This window comes from Geospiza fortis, unplaced genomic scaffold, assembly GCF_000277835.1.
Source record: "Geospiza fortis unplaced genomic scaffold, GeoFor_1.0 scaffold11, whole genome shotgun sequence".
NCBI classification, from domain to species: domain Eukaryota; kingdom Metazoa; phylum Chordata; class Aves; order Passeriformes; family Thraupidae; genus Geospiza; species Geospiza fortis.
In genome coordinates this window covers 8,617,694-8,630,753 of record NW_005054304.1, presented here as the reverse complement: position 1 = coordinate 8,630,753, position 13,060 = coordinate 8,617,694, and the positions used below count along the sequence as shown (strand labels likewise).

The 13,060-nt window shown below is 38.1% G+C and overlaps 1 protein-coding gene across 1 annotated transcript in view; it reads right to left on the bottom strand.

Annotated features, from left to right (window-relative positions):
• GRID2 (glutamate ionotropic receptor delta type subunit 2) overlaps positions 1-13,060 on the bottom strand; it is a 673,693-nt gene that overhangs the window by 210,933 nt on the left and 449,700 nt on the right. Inside the window, exon 5 of the mRNA XM_005418132.2 lies at positions 4,991-5,044. Coding sequence (XP_005418189.1) covers positions 4,991-5,044 — 54 coding nt within the window. The remainder of the gene's footprint in view (positions 1-4,990; positions 5,045-13,060) is intronic.

Sequence of the window (13,060 nt, the reverse complement as noted above, 5' to 3'; positions counted from 1 at the left end):
AACAAAGATAAAATTAGATGTACATTTCATCTAAGCAGGCAAATAAATAAGGAAAAAAATGAGGATCTAAATTAACAACTCTTTACAGATTGATTAGGAAACAAGAACTGAAGAGGATCATCTTGACATATAAGGCAAGACTCCAATGTGAATCAAGACTACATACTGGACATCTAATATTTGTCCCATTATTTTAAGATAAGCCGCCCAGGCAGAGACTTAGTATTTACCACAGAGCAATTGTACCAGCAGTGAGACACATGGAGGGGAAGAATTTATTTACACGCTCCTGTATTAAACACCAAACAAAGGCAAAAAATACCTTTTCTTATGAAAATATCTTAACTTTGGGCCAAGAAGATTATTCCAGTATTTATATTAAAGTGGACCCACATTATTTTCCAGTGCAAGCCAGGACTTCATCACAGAGAACCCTGACACTCAGAGAGGAGAGTGTTCCTTCCTTATCCAAAAGTCAGCAGAGGAGAAAAAGGTGGCTTAAGGCCTCTAGGCTGCCACTACCCATGCCAGAGAATATTTCCGCCCTTCCCAAACTTCTCAGCACTTTCTAAAGAGAAGTTGAGGTAAAGGCATGGCTGGATGAACCTCCAAGACAAGGAAAAGCAGATTTTGAACTGCATCATCATTTGCTCCTACGTATCTCCCTCATGTTTTTTAGGCTTTGCAGAAAAGGATGAATAAAACCTGACAGGACAGGGATAAATTAATTTTTAGCTTTCACAGAGAGAAAAAAAAATCCTAGATCTTGCAGAAAGCGGGGTTCTCTCCATCTGTGCATTATCTCTCACTAATGCCAGGAGCTGGCAACTTGGTTGCCCACCTGCTCCAAAGAAGGTGTCATTTCACAGAGACCCACCAACCCAGTGGAAAATGTAAGGGTTCAAGTGAAGCTCTAATGCCATTATCAATCATTATCCATACGAAAATGTTGAATATAAATGAGCTCCTGGAACTGAGCTGTGATTATAGGACATGATCTAACTGCTCGAGCTTAAAACATGGTTATGCTCTACATGCCTACTCATGGTGGAGTGCATTGGGCTTGAAACATGATGAACAAGATGGATACATGGGCCAAGGACAAGCCCTCTCCTAGGAAACAGTCTTCATCGGAAAGAATACAACCTTTGAATACAACCTTGTAGGTCCCCCAGTCCTCTGTTGTGCTTTGCTGGGCAAACCTGCTGGACCTTTTCCCATAAATTGGTCCTTAAAAGAGTCTGGAGGTTTTTTTAATTCTTTCATCAAGCAGGAGTTTTTCCAGACTCTGGTGCCTCTGGTAATTAGAAACATTTTAACAACTTTTGACCTCAGTTTACTCACACGCAAATTGAACTAATTTGTTCTTGTGTCAACCTTGTCCTTTGGCTCTTGACAATGATGCATTTATTCACATTCTGTAAGTGTTTATAAACAGAGAGCACATCCTCTTTCAGTCTTTGTTCCACCCAAGCCAACTTTTCCCCTCTCTATTAGCACAAATCAGCTTTCCTGAACACTCATTCCATTCTGATTCTAATAAATCTGGTCATAACTGACCACATTATAGCAGATGAAATCCAAACAATCCTTTGTAAAGTAGCATTAATATTTTCACCTCTGTATTCCAACTCTAAGCAGTGGAAAGTGTTTGGGGCTGTCCTTGAGTAAACAATAGCAATAAGGAACTGGTGGCAGCCTTAGGTATTGCAAGGTAATAGTAAGGTAACCCTAAATGTTTTAACAAAGGAAAATGCTTGAGAGAGACATGATTTAAAATGGGAAAAAAAAGACATTTATTGCATTTAAAAAGAGCTAGGTAAAGTGATGAAAATCATACAAATGCCCCTTCTTCAGCTTCACTAAATAAAATCTACGTTTACTGTACAGTAGTGAATTAAGAGTCATGAAAGAAATATAATTTTTCATACTGGAACTTTGAAGCTGTATTTACTATTGTGCAGAGGAAATGAAGCAAGGAAAGACAGATAGACAGAAGGAGAGAGAGTGCGAGAAATCCATTCTCACATTGTGCTAAGGCATATTTGACCATGACTACATTCAAGTCTATGACTCCTGCAAATTTTAAATAAAGAACTGTAACATCTGCTTTAAGGCCCTGAAGAAACAGGAACATTTATTTGGAGAGCACTTCCTCAGCTGACTATACTGATCAGAAGAGATTTGCATTATTTGCTATGGTCTAATACGATGCATTATGTTTTAGCAAATTATGAATTTTTTCATTTTATAGGAACAAACCCTTTCCTCCCACACTTACATTATGATACACACTCTTCAAGAAAATTTACTGTGTTGCATAAAGTAGCAAGTAACAGGACAATAAGGATTAAGGAACTCTTTGCAGGCATTATAGCATTTAAAGTGAGCAATTAAAATAGCAGATGTTACCTCACAAAGCCTAAGCAGATTTCTGATCACAAAACTGAAGGTGGTATTTGCTTCTGTATTACTATAGTTGGTAAGAAGGTTGCATTCCCTTTGCACAGAGATGGAAAAGGCAATTCCAACTTCTTTTGGTATCTCAAGGCAAGGAATTATTTGAATCAGGCGCATAATCTGCAGAACAATGCATTTTCACTGACATAGATAATTTTAGAATTTCAAATTAGGAGGCCAGAGAAGCAGTGTTACAGTTATTTATTTGACAGTGTCATTTAGCCAGTATAGGCACTCAAGCACAGATGTCTAAGCTGTCACAAAAGATTCACAGAAGCAAGAAAATGGGCAGAGCTCTGAGATCATCTCCCAGTCATATGGAGGTACTGTGGCCATCAGCAGGTAATGGATGACCACCTCAAACAGACTGGGACATAAAGATAGCTAGTTTATGTATCACACAGAAAGGGGGCCACAAATCTCTGCATTTCCAAATCCTGCCCTGCCAAATAGAGGCATTGCAATCTTGCTACTGAACTGGCAAAACATTGCAATAAGCAATTACCCAGCATCAAACACTCAGGAAACATGTAGATTTCTCCTCTAATTTGAACATAGTGACAAGGAAAAATTGTGCAAAGCAGAACCCTCGCTGTAGTATGATCTACCAATCTTATTTATTGCTAATAGGATTTCTGCATCCACATAATATTGAAATTATTTTCATTTTTAAACAGAGCTAGAAAGCTACCTAAGTACCTAATATAGATTTAGGTCCAGAAGCAGATTAAGCTGGGATAGCACTAAACATATTCACTTTCTCTGAAAAAGAAAAGAGGAATTACTGAATGAGATGCAGAGACTTTAATGACGATGGTTTAGAGCAGTTTGTTGGAATGAATTTAATCACAGCTTTCATCCTTTTCATATACAAGACTATCAAACTAAGAAGGGATGATGTACATTTCTCTGTGCAGATCATTCAGCTTTTCCTGCTGCTGGGACTGCAGCCCAGAGAAAGAGTTTTGGAGTGGAGAAGGCAGCTGAGTGGTAACCACTTTGATTGCTCTGCCATTTCATCTGCTGCAATGTGCAAATAACAATGCTTAAAAAGCAGATTTTCTTTTTTCCCATGGAGACACTAATTTCTGAATAAAAAGCAAAGAGAAAGCATATATGCTAGGAATAGATCCTCAGTCTTGTTTTGTATTTTTTGAGGGTGAAGGAACTGAAACAGCTAAAAGCAAGCACCTTCTTTAGATCTTTTAGAAAGCCTATAACATTTAAGACAACAACAACAACAACAAAATCAATGGCAGTGTCTTTAACTTGAACAGCAAGCCAAAATCTGAGCTTTGTCTAAGAAACTGCTGTCCTATCTACTGATTACAGATGATAGCTTTAGATTCAGTTGATACTCTTCTTAAAATACTCAGGGTAAGCTCTGAAGTGAATTCTAGTTTATTCAGACATGAAAAAGAAAACATGTATGTTGTTCACATGACCACCTGCAGATTAAAGTTGGGTTCTCTCCCAGCAAAGCCCCATTCAGTGCTGGGAAATACACACAGCACTGGTCAGGAGCAAGGCACGGCCCAAACTAACGGTTATGCTGGACCTGGTTTGTTTACACAGCATTTCCAGAGACATATTTTTCTCTAAAAAAACCAAAACCTAGCTAAAAATCCACTGGTTTAGCACAGCATCCTAATGAAAATCCCATAATTAAGTATGAAACCAGAAGTGGATAGTAAATCCAGGTAGTATGACATAGAATTTACATGCAGTCTTTTATCCTGAGAATATACTGGAGTTGCATGATTAACATGTTAGGAGATAGTAATCTATTCAGGGAATTCAGTTATTTTTGACCTAAATTAGTTTTCAAAAACCCAAATGCTGTCAAACCTGAACTGCAGTGTTCAATACTTCATATACAAAACTATTTCACATATTGACTTGTCATATTTTAGCTGACAGGCTTTCATGGAAGAACTTACTTCACAGTGTAAAAGCAGAATCTTAATTTAACTTACTGTTTTCCCTTTATGAACATTTATATACGACTTAATCCAGAAGTCTACCAAGGAGCCTCCCACTAATATCAACAGGTTTGGATGTCAACCATGACAGAACATTTGGAAAGTTCATAAAAGAAAAGGAAATATGGGATTTTGGTATTATAATTATTACTATTTTTACTATTATTAAGAAAAGAAATCATTAAAATATAAACAAAATGCAAGGAGTCCACCACAAAAGATTACATATTAAAAAAAGGCGTTAAAAAGAGCCTGTGAAAACAGTCAGCTCAATTGTGAACTCTTGAGATATTTAGAAATAAAGGGGGTTTTTATAGTCTATTTTCTATTTATTCATAGAGGCACTTCCATTTAAAACAGGCAAGAAAAACCAGCAAAATCCAAGAACCTGTCATTCTACTTTTATTAACCAACATCTACTCCCTCATTGTGCTTGAACTTTGTCATAGCTACTGCTTCCTGTTGGCAAAGGGAGAATCAGCATGAATATTGTCAGTAAGGCTGAAAACAGGATTCATGGTTCACAACAATGTTCACTTGACAGTTACCTCATTTATAATGATCCAGTGACAGTCAAAAGCAACCAAATTAGTCTCCACGACCTGAAACAGAGAACAAACCAGCTATCAGTCAGCTTGCTTGGGAAAGCCAGAAAAAAGTAAAAATTAAATAGATGCTCTCTGCAAATGACAAAAACCAAAGCACATGCTCTCTAGAACTTTTGCTATTGAGCTGAGGATAGAGAACCTTTAGCACCATGCTGCAGAAGAATTTGTGTTATTGTTTGACTTGCCAATTCAACTTGGAAATACATTTCATTGCTAGCATCACAGGAAAGAATATGTTTCAGTTAACTGAGGAGAAAAATGAAAACATTTTTGCTTTAGCACTCTGTGTTGAGAGGAAGCAACAAAGAGGAAGGCAGAAAATTAATATTAAGTGACTTTTGTAAGATTTCTGTATTTCCTGCTTCTAAGGCCTTTCCAGTGTATATCCACTCTGAAAGCCCCTGAATTAAGGAAAAACAAAACAAACCCAAACCAAAAAAAACCACATCACAAATGCGAGAGTTCACAGAAGTGCAAAGAGCAGGAAGGAAAGGGTTCTCCTGAGAAAGAGGGCTGTCACAGGAATGATGAATTATAGCCTGTCTGAGATTCCATGCACAGAAGGCCTCTCATCCTCCTCTCATACATCTTCTTTCCTTTGCTGAAAATTTGTCCACAACCTGCCTTCATGCTGGACTGAACACATGCTTTCTAACTCATCTTTCACTCAGTCCTGTCCCTCCTTGAATCCATTACACTTTTGTGGCAAGTCTCTTTTGAATCCACTGCACAGTGCAAATGAAGAGGATAACAATACACTTGTTCTTCTTTCATTAGGTAGGAAAGAAATCACTGACAAAAGGGAGGCCAGAAAAAAACTCTGGAAAAAGCTGGACACCTTATTTTTTTTTTCTACATGAAATTGAATTAGGATTAACATGCAAAAAGTTTTCAACACAGATTAATTCCATTTTATTTGTATAGTTACCATGCTCATCTTGATTCACAACTCAAAACTACTGGATACTTAAAACTGTATTGAATATACCTTAAAAAAACAAAACAGAAAAAAACTCCAAAGAAAAACAGAAACAAATCTTGGGGTTGACAGTGTTTAAGTGTTCAATTAGATGCCTAGTGCTGGCCTGTTATTACTTGGACCATTGGCTTTTAATGACAACCAACAGAAATAGCACTTGCCAAGGATGGTGGCAATTTATACTGTGCCATGTCCAAAGGAGAACAATTTAACTGGCCACAAATCTTAAGAGCATTGAAAAAACTCACACTGATAAACCTCATTATTAATTCAAAGGCTATTAGAACTGAGGTCACTGCTTGTTTAGCAGAATGCTAAGGCAAGATTGGAAATTCTGATCTGGAGAGACCTAGGTGAGGGGAAAGCAGGAGCAGCAGTGTATGACTGATTCCTTATTTGAAACTCTCAGAGCACCGATCAGAAATGAGGGGGATTAGCAGCCATAGCTGCTAATGGAAAACTTCAGTTTTCTGGAAAACTTCAATAGCATTAGCAGGAATTGGGGTCCTTAATTTCTGTGGAGTTCAACAGGTAAAATCAACATGATATTTTGGTGTGTTGCTTTGACATTTTCTTGCATTCTCCACTGCAGGTGTTCCCACAGCATGTATAAAACAATAGGACAGAAACTGAGTAACTGTGATAGGAGGCAGCACAGCAGACTGGCCAAGGATGCTTGAACTGCAACATGGCTGTTCTGATCAGATTGCTCATAATAAACCAGTTGGAATACAAACTCACCCAGGAACCAAAAAAGGTCAAAAAAGGACAGACTAGCAACAAAATTCCCAATGGAGCATTTGCTCCTTACATAAACTTCCAAAGCATAGAAAGTTTATCCCATTTACAATATAAGCTGTCATTTAATTTTTCCGTAAAACAGAACAAACCAAAGCCTTACTAAAGCGGGAATAATTCTGCTAATCAATCTACATACAGTTCTGCTGAAAGCAAGCAGAATTAAACACAAAAAAAAAAAAAGGAAAAAAGGCAGCACAGTCAGCATGTTTTCTGATTTCTTGTCAGGTTCCTAGCAACCTTGTCCTTCCTAACTTTTGGCTCTGGGATGTCCTTCCGGGAACGTCTGCCCTGCTGTAACTGCTCTGCTCAAGATGAGGTCTCCTAAGGTTCCCGTGCCTCGAGTCAAGTCTCCCAGTGGTGGTAGGAAAATGGCAATAACTGTGTTTCACAAAGGGCTCCTAAGCTTTTTCTCTGCTTCCAAATGGCAGTCAACCAAAAATTCAGATTTAGGGAATCCACAAAATGATAATTCACATTTTCTGTTCACTTTTTATTAACGTATTACAAGCGAGCCAGATAACTTCTTTGTGCCTGAAGCTTCAGTTGATCAGATTTTCATGTATTGTATCTCACATTTTTGTTTCAGTTAATTTAGTTTCTTAATAAATATTTGCTTTGGAGTACCTACTTTGCCCAGATTCTCAGATTTCAATCAGAGAACGTCTTTTCAACTGAATATGGTCCTAAGTGTCACTGGTTTTATTATGTAAAGCTCACAGACCTCTTAAGCCAGTCACTGGTAGAGGCTGACTGGTCTCACAAGTCACTCACATTATTTCAAACAGCTCAGGGTACCTGTGACAGATTTATTCACAATTTCCAAATAACAAGAAGAAATTAACCCATTTTTTAGTTACAGTTGAAACTCCTCAGCAGAAAGTTCATGCTTTATCCATTAAAGTTTATGCATTCATGAATCTACTTAATACTAAAAACTTCTTCAAAAAGCATATGTCAGATTGGAACTTGTAGTGCACTCAGAGACACTCAAACTAACATTTTCTAAGTTTAGATGGGCTGCAAATAGCCCCAGATTTAAAAATTCACTTCACCTTTCAGTCTGCTAGAAGGTGCTTTTTGGCATTTTCCTTAGCCCATCTAACCAAAGCTTGTTCTGGCATTGACAGCCACTCAAAAAGTTGCTAGATTTTTAAGACAGATTTACATCTGAACTGGGACTCAGCATTAGGCTGAGATTTCAAGGCCTTATTTTCATCCCTGGGTCATTCAGCCTTATCTCTCACAAAAGAGCTGTTCATTTCAGCAGCACCAAAATGCTGCATCTCAGTCTCTTCCCGAACTTCTCTTCTGCCAGCATGGCCTTTATTGTCCATTTAATTGACCTTAAAGTTGGCAGTGCACATTCTGTGTCTGTAGGAATTGCAGGACACTATAATATTATCATCATCATCATTAATAACTTTCTCAGATTTTCCAATTATTGTGCTCCTTATGTTTTTCAGTGTAGATAAATGTACTGGAATATACTGGAATATCCACTGTTTTACAAAAAAAAAAAAAAAACGCAGTGCTATGCACACCTTCAGTTTTGATGCCTGAGGAAAAAAGTTGCTCAATCCTAAAGTTTTCTTCAAATTCTAAGAGCAATCACATGCATAACCTTACTATCAGAAGATTATCTCCATCAGCAGCTATTAAGCACTAGTCTGCAAGTAGAAGACTATAATAAATCAGTCTTAAAAACTCCCAAACTGTCTAGAGTCAGCAGTAACACAACCTAGATCCAATTATTCATCAGTACAGCAGTCATTACTTGCACACAGCAGGCCTTTCCAGCCACGACACAATGTTCCAGAATGCCCTTGTCTATCTCCTGCATTTGCCATTCTCTTTATTTCAAAAAGCTACTGCATTTTCACATAGAAGGGATGGTAACAAATAAGAGTGAAGCGAAAAAAACCCAAAAAGAACACGGCTAGGTCTGCTTAAAATTGACCATAACCTAAAAAGCACAAACAGCAGAAGTATTAAAGGCAGTTTTGCAGCAGGTTTCTATGCCTAATATGCTCAGAATTGTAAAACAAGTATTTTTTATCTGAGTGATGATCTTTTTCTGGTTGAAATCCATATCTGCATGCATATCAAGTGAGCTGGCATGAACGTGTGCTCTGTTCCAGGGAAAAATGAATGTAGAGAATAATGCTTGCAAGTGCATAAGGGCAGTAATGAAAAAGAAATCTGAAATCCTGTATTTTAGAAGCAATAAAACAACTTGATTGGGGCGTGTAGGAGGTTGGGGCTTCAAGACCTCAAGCATTTGAATACAATGCAAGTTTCAGATTCATCACTGGTTCTGCTGGCCCTGTGACAGGAAGCAGTGCTATTCCCTCCCAAAAGGTAAGGGACAAATTGGAAATTTCCATACAAGAGAGAAGACAGGTGAACCTATTGTTTATGCAGCTCACCTCTTAGGCTAAAACTGAGAAAACTAGAGTGTGCATTCCTAATGAGGGATGAACACCAAAATTCTACTAAGATATTAAATGGAGGAAAGTTGACACTTTCTAAAACAAAGAAAAACATGTAACTATTTGACAAATTCTCATTTCACATGTCCCCTAGGGGAAATCATACAAGCTGTGGGCTAATAAACATACAAAGCTATAGGTCAATGCAAAAAGCTCTCTGAAGCCAAGCAGAGCTGCTGGCAAGGAGAGCATTAGGAAAAAATATCCCTACCCTGTTCTTACTGCTCCTTTAGGCATTTAAGCCACCTTTGGAGTTAGACACTTCAGTCTAACCCAAGACAGCTGCCTTTGAGCTTCTAAATATAAGTTGCTTTCTTAACTGTTATGAATGGGACTACCAGTAGCTAAAGAAAGCAGAATTTATTAATTCTGCATTGACTGTTCTGCAGTTCAGGCCATATGTATTTACTAAAAAGGAAATATTTGAAAGAATACCCCAATCCAAAAAAGCATTTTGTGCTTTGGAGGTGCCATCTCCGCTATTCCATTGAGTACCTCCATTTGTAAGCAGAACTCCAGGGTGAACTGGGGAGCTGTGTTTAAGCTTAATGCCCATTGCCACTGACTCCTTCCTGTCTCAGACAGCTAAATCAGTGTCAGGGAACAAGCAGAGGACAGCCTATTAACCAACTCCTTCAGAAAACTGCTTTTCTGAATTCAGCTTTTTTTTCATGTAGAGACTGTTGGTATTCAATTATTTATAATGCCATATCACATAATTCTCCATTACTAAGATTCAAAGTAGCAAGTTAGCATGCCAGTTCTGAAACAGACCTTATGAAATTGTGGAAAAGCTGAAAAAGAAAATAACTCTCTACTCACTCAGCCCCTTTTCAGACACAGAGTTCACACTTGAGTATATGAAAACATTGCCATTAGTTGTATAAATCCTTGCAAAGGATTTATTAGTTGCAGCAAAGGATACAGCCTGTCAAGTATGCAGCACTATTCACGCACAATCACAGAAATCCACAGCAACAGATACAAAAGATCATTCTTAACATCTTCGTAACTTTAGAAATATGTTCATGTCAAGCTCCAGCAGTTCTCCTAACATCCTATTAAAATAAATCAAACTCATGCTTCATGAGGAAGGTGTTCCACTTAGTGAAACACAGACGCTATTGAACTGATGAGCACGAACACAGATGAAACAGAAACTAATTTTCTTTTTCTAAAGAATTCAACTACACACTGAGGGAGATTTAGCAGAGAGCACAAAAACGCTGCCAAGATGACAAGTGATGAGCAAGGACAAATCATCTGTCATTGGCAGCAACTCCAGAACTTCTGAATCTTTGGAAGAGCTTGACAATTTGTCATAACTATTTCTATTGTTCACACTCAAACCTTTAAATGGCCTAAATGTAAGACAATCTAAAGCAAGTAAAGCAGCTGTAGTGCCAGCATGCAAGCTTTTTCCATGTGCAGTAGTAAGCAAGAAAGAAAAAAGGGTTTTTGTGCAAAAAAACCCAAGTCATTTAATGGAAAATTACATCAAAAATTATCTACATTGCTTCTTTCTTATAGATATGGGGCCACAAGTGCAGGCAAAAACTGCAAGACAGAGATCATAAAGGAAAACCATTCCTTTCATTTAATGGAAAATTACATCAAAAATTATCTACATTGCCTCTTTCTTATAGCTGTGTGCTCAAAAGTGTGGGCAAAAACTGCAAGATACAGATGATAAAGGAAGATAATTCCTTTCCTTCACAAAGGAAATACAGGAAAAACATTCTGGATTTTCAAAATTTAGTCCCACACATATGCAACTAGTCAGACAAGCTTGCAAACATCCAAGCAAGAAGCAATGTTGCATGTAAACAAAGATCCTTACAGGACCAGGCCATCTCAGGTATCTCCTGTTTGAAACACAGAGGAGAGCTCCCTGGCTCCTGGTTTACTTGTGCTACAGCTGAGACTGCTCGTGACAAGGCACCCAGAGGCCATGGCTCCTTTCTCAAAATGTTGAAGGGAACTGTCTTCAACTAGAGCTTGCCTTCCTGTCAACCTTCTGCTCCTCCAGGAGCACCTGCAGTATTGACTGCGAATCCTTCTGCTGGACCACCACAGAGCAAACCACGCTTTCCATTTGATTGGGTTTTTTTTTCCACAAAAGCCAACAAGATGGCATTACACAGGCCATAGCTCTGGGAATGGCTGATATTGGAATAATTTAGAAAGTGATTTAGAAAGTTTCTCAAGAGTTGAGCTGGGATACCAACTCCTGTTAACTTTTCCCAAACACTGTCTGCCTACAATATGTCCAAACCAATACAAGGCTTTACAAACTGGACTGCATTCTTCCAAATGGAAGATTGACAAAATGCTTTCATCCAATACCTATAGATTTGCTGCCCATGTCTTTGCATGGACCAGCCTCTTGGAGTCACCACTGCTGTTTTATAGGTGAACATGTCTTAACCTGATTTTCTCCCCCAGGGACATAGCAATTTGAGGATCACTAAGATATAATAAAAAACAGACTTCCAATATGCACATGTGAGACAGGAAGCCACCCCAATTCAAGCCTGCTCCCACCCCCACTCTGAGAAAACAACAACCAAACAAAAACCAACAACCAATCAAACACAAGAAGTCAGAGGCCATTTCTAAACATGACGTTTAACTAAAGATGTTAACTTTGGACTAGTGTGAGCATTCAGAGCAGTCTCTAACAGTACAGTATCCCCTTAGACTGGTATGTAAAGCAAAATATGGAAGTTAAAGACTATTAAATAGCAAAGAAAGGTGATAAACTGAAGACTACCTAAACTGATCTGAAGTTTAGAAAGGTAGAAGCGTGGAGTTGTACTATTTAGTATATTGTACTAGGTTAAACACCCACAGGACTAGTTCATGGAGATCCTCAGGTAGGTTTGTGCTTATTTTTACTTTTTTTCCTTCTAGCTCCTAATTCATCAAACCACCACCATTTTATCAGGCTGGTTGCTCCATTTCTTCCTTCTGGTGCCACAGCAAGTTCTTTCTGTGCTCCCACTCTTAGCCTTTCAGCTTTTCAGTAGGGAGATCAGTTGTTGATTTATAAAGCTCATTCTTATGCACCAGAAACTAAAGCTCATGAAAATCTCTCTTCACCAAAGGCAGTATTTTTTTGTAATCTAATTTTAATCTCTACCCATTTCTGCTATTGAGAGATGAAAAACAGAACCAAACCACACATGGCTATAGTTATTTTCGTTCTTCTGGACAACCACCTCATTCTGGGATTTCTTTCCCTGACATTCCTTCTAAGAAAAAGCAAGGAAACAAACATCCACAAAAACTCTCCCCAAAAAAAAACCAAACCAAAAAAAGAAAAAAAAAAACCCCAAAAAAACCACACACACACACAAAAAAAAAAAAACACAAAAAAACCCCCAAAGAAAATACCAACTACTGGATGAACCCTGACAGACACATTCACCAGTGATTAGAATGCAAGCTTCTACAGCATTTGGAGGAAGCAGGTGGAAATTGTCCTCAAGTTTCCTCCTAAGGATGGGTGATACGGCTGACAGAGCTTCATTTGTTTGTCTCATGAAAATGCATTTCTTTTAAAAATAAATAGGTGAAGCACCTGATCAGTTTTCCACTTTTTCAGATCTATTTCAAAAGATGACACTTTTAAACTAAAAGCATTGGGTTACTCCACTGAATAATTAGTTTGATATTGACTTGGCTTGCCATCATAACTACATCTGAAATGAGTCAAGCTTCAGGGAACACTTTGTATCT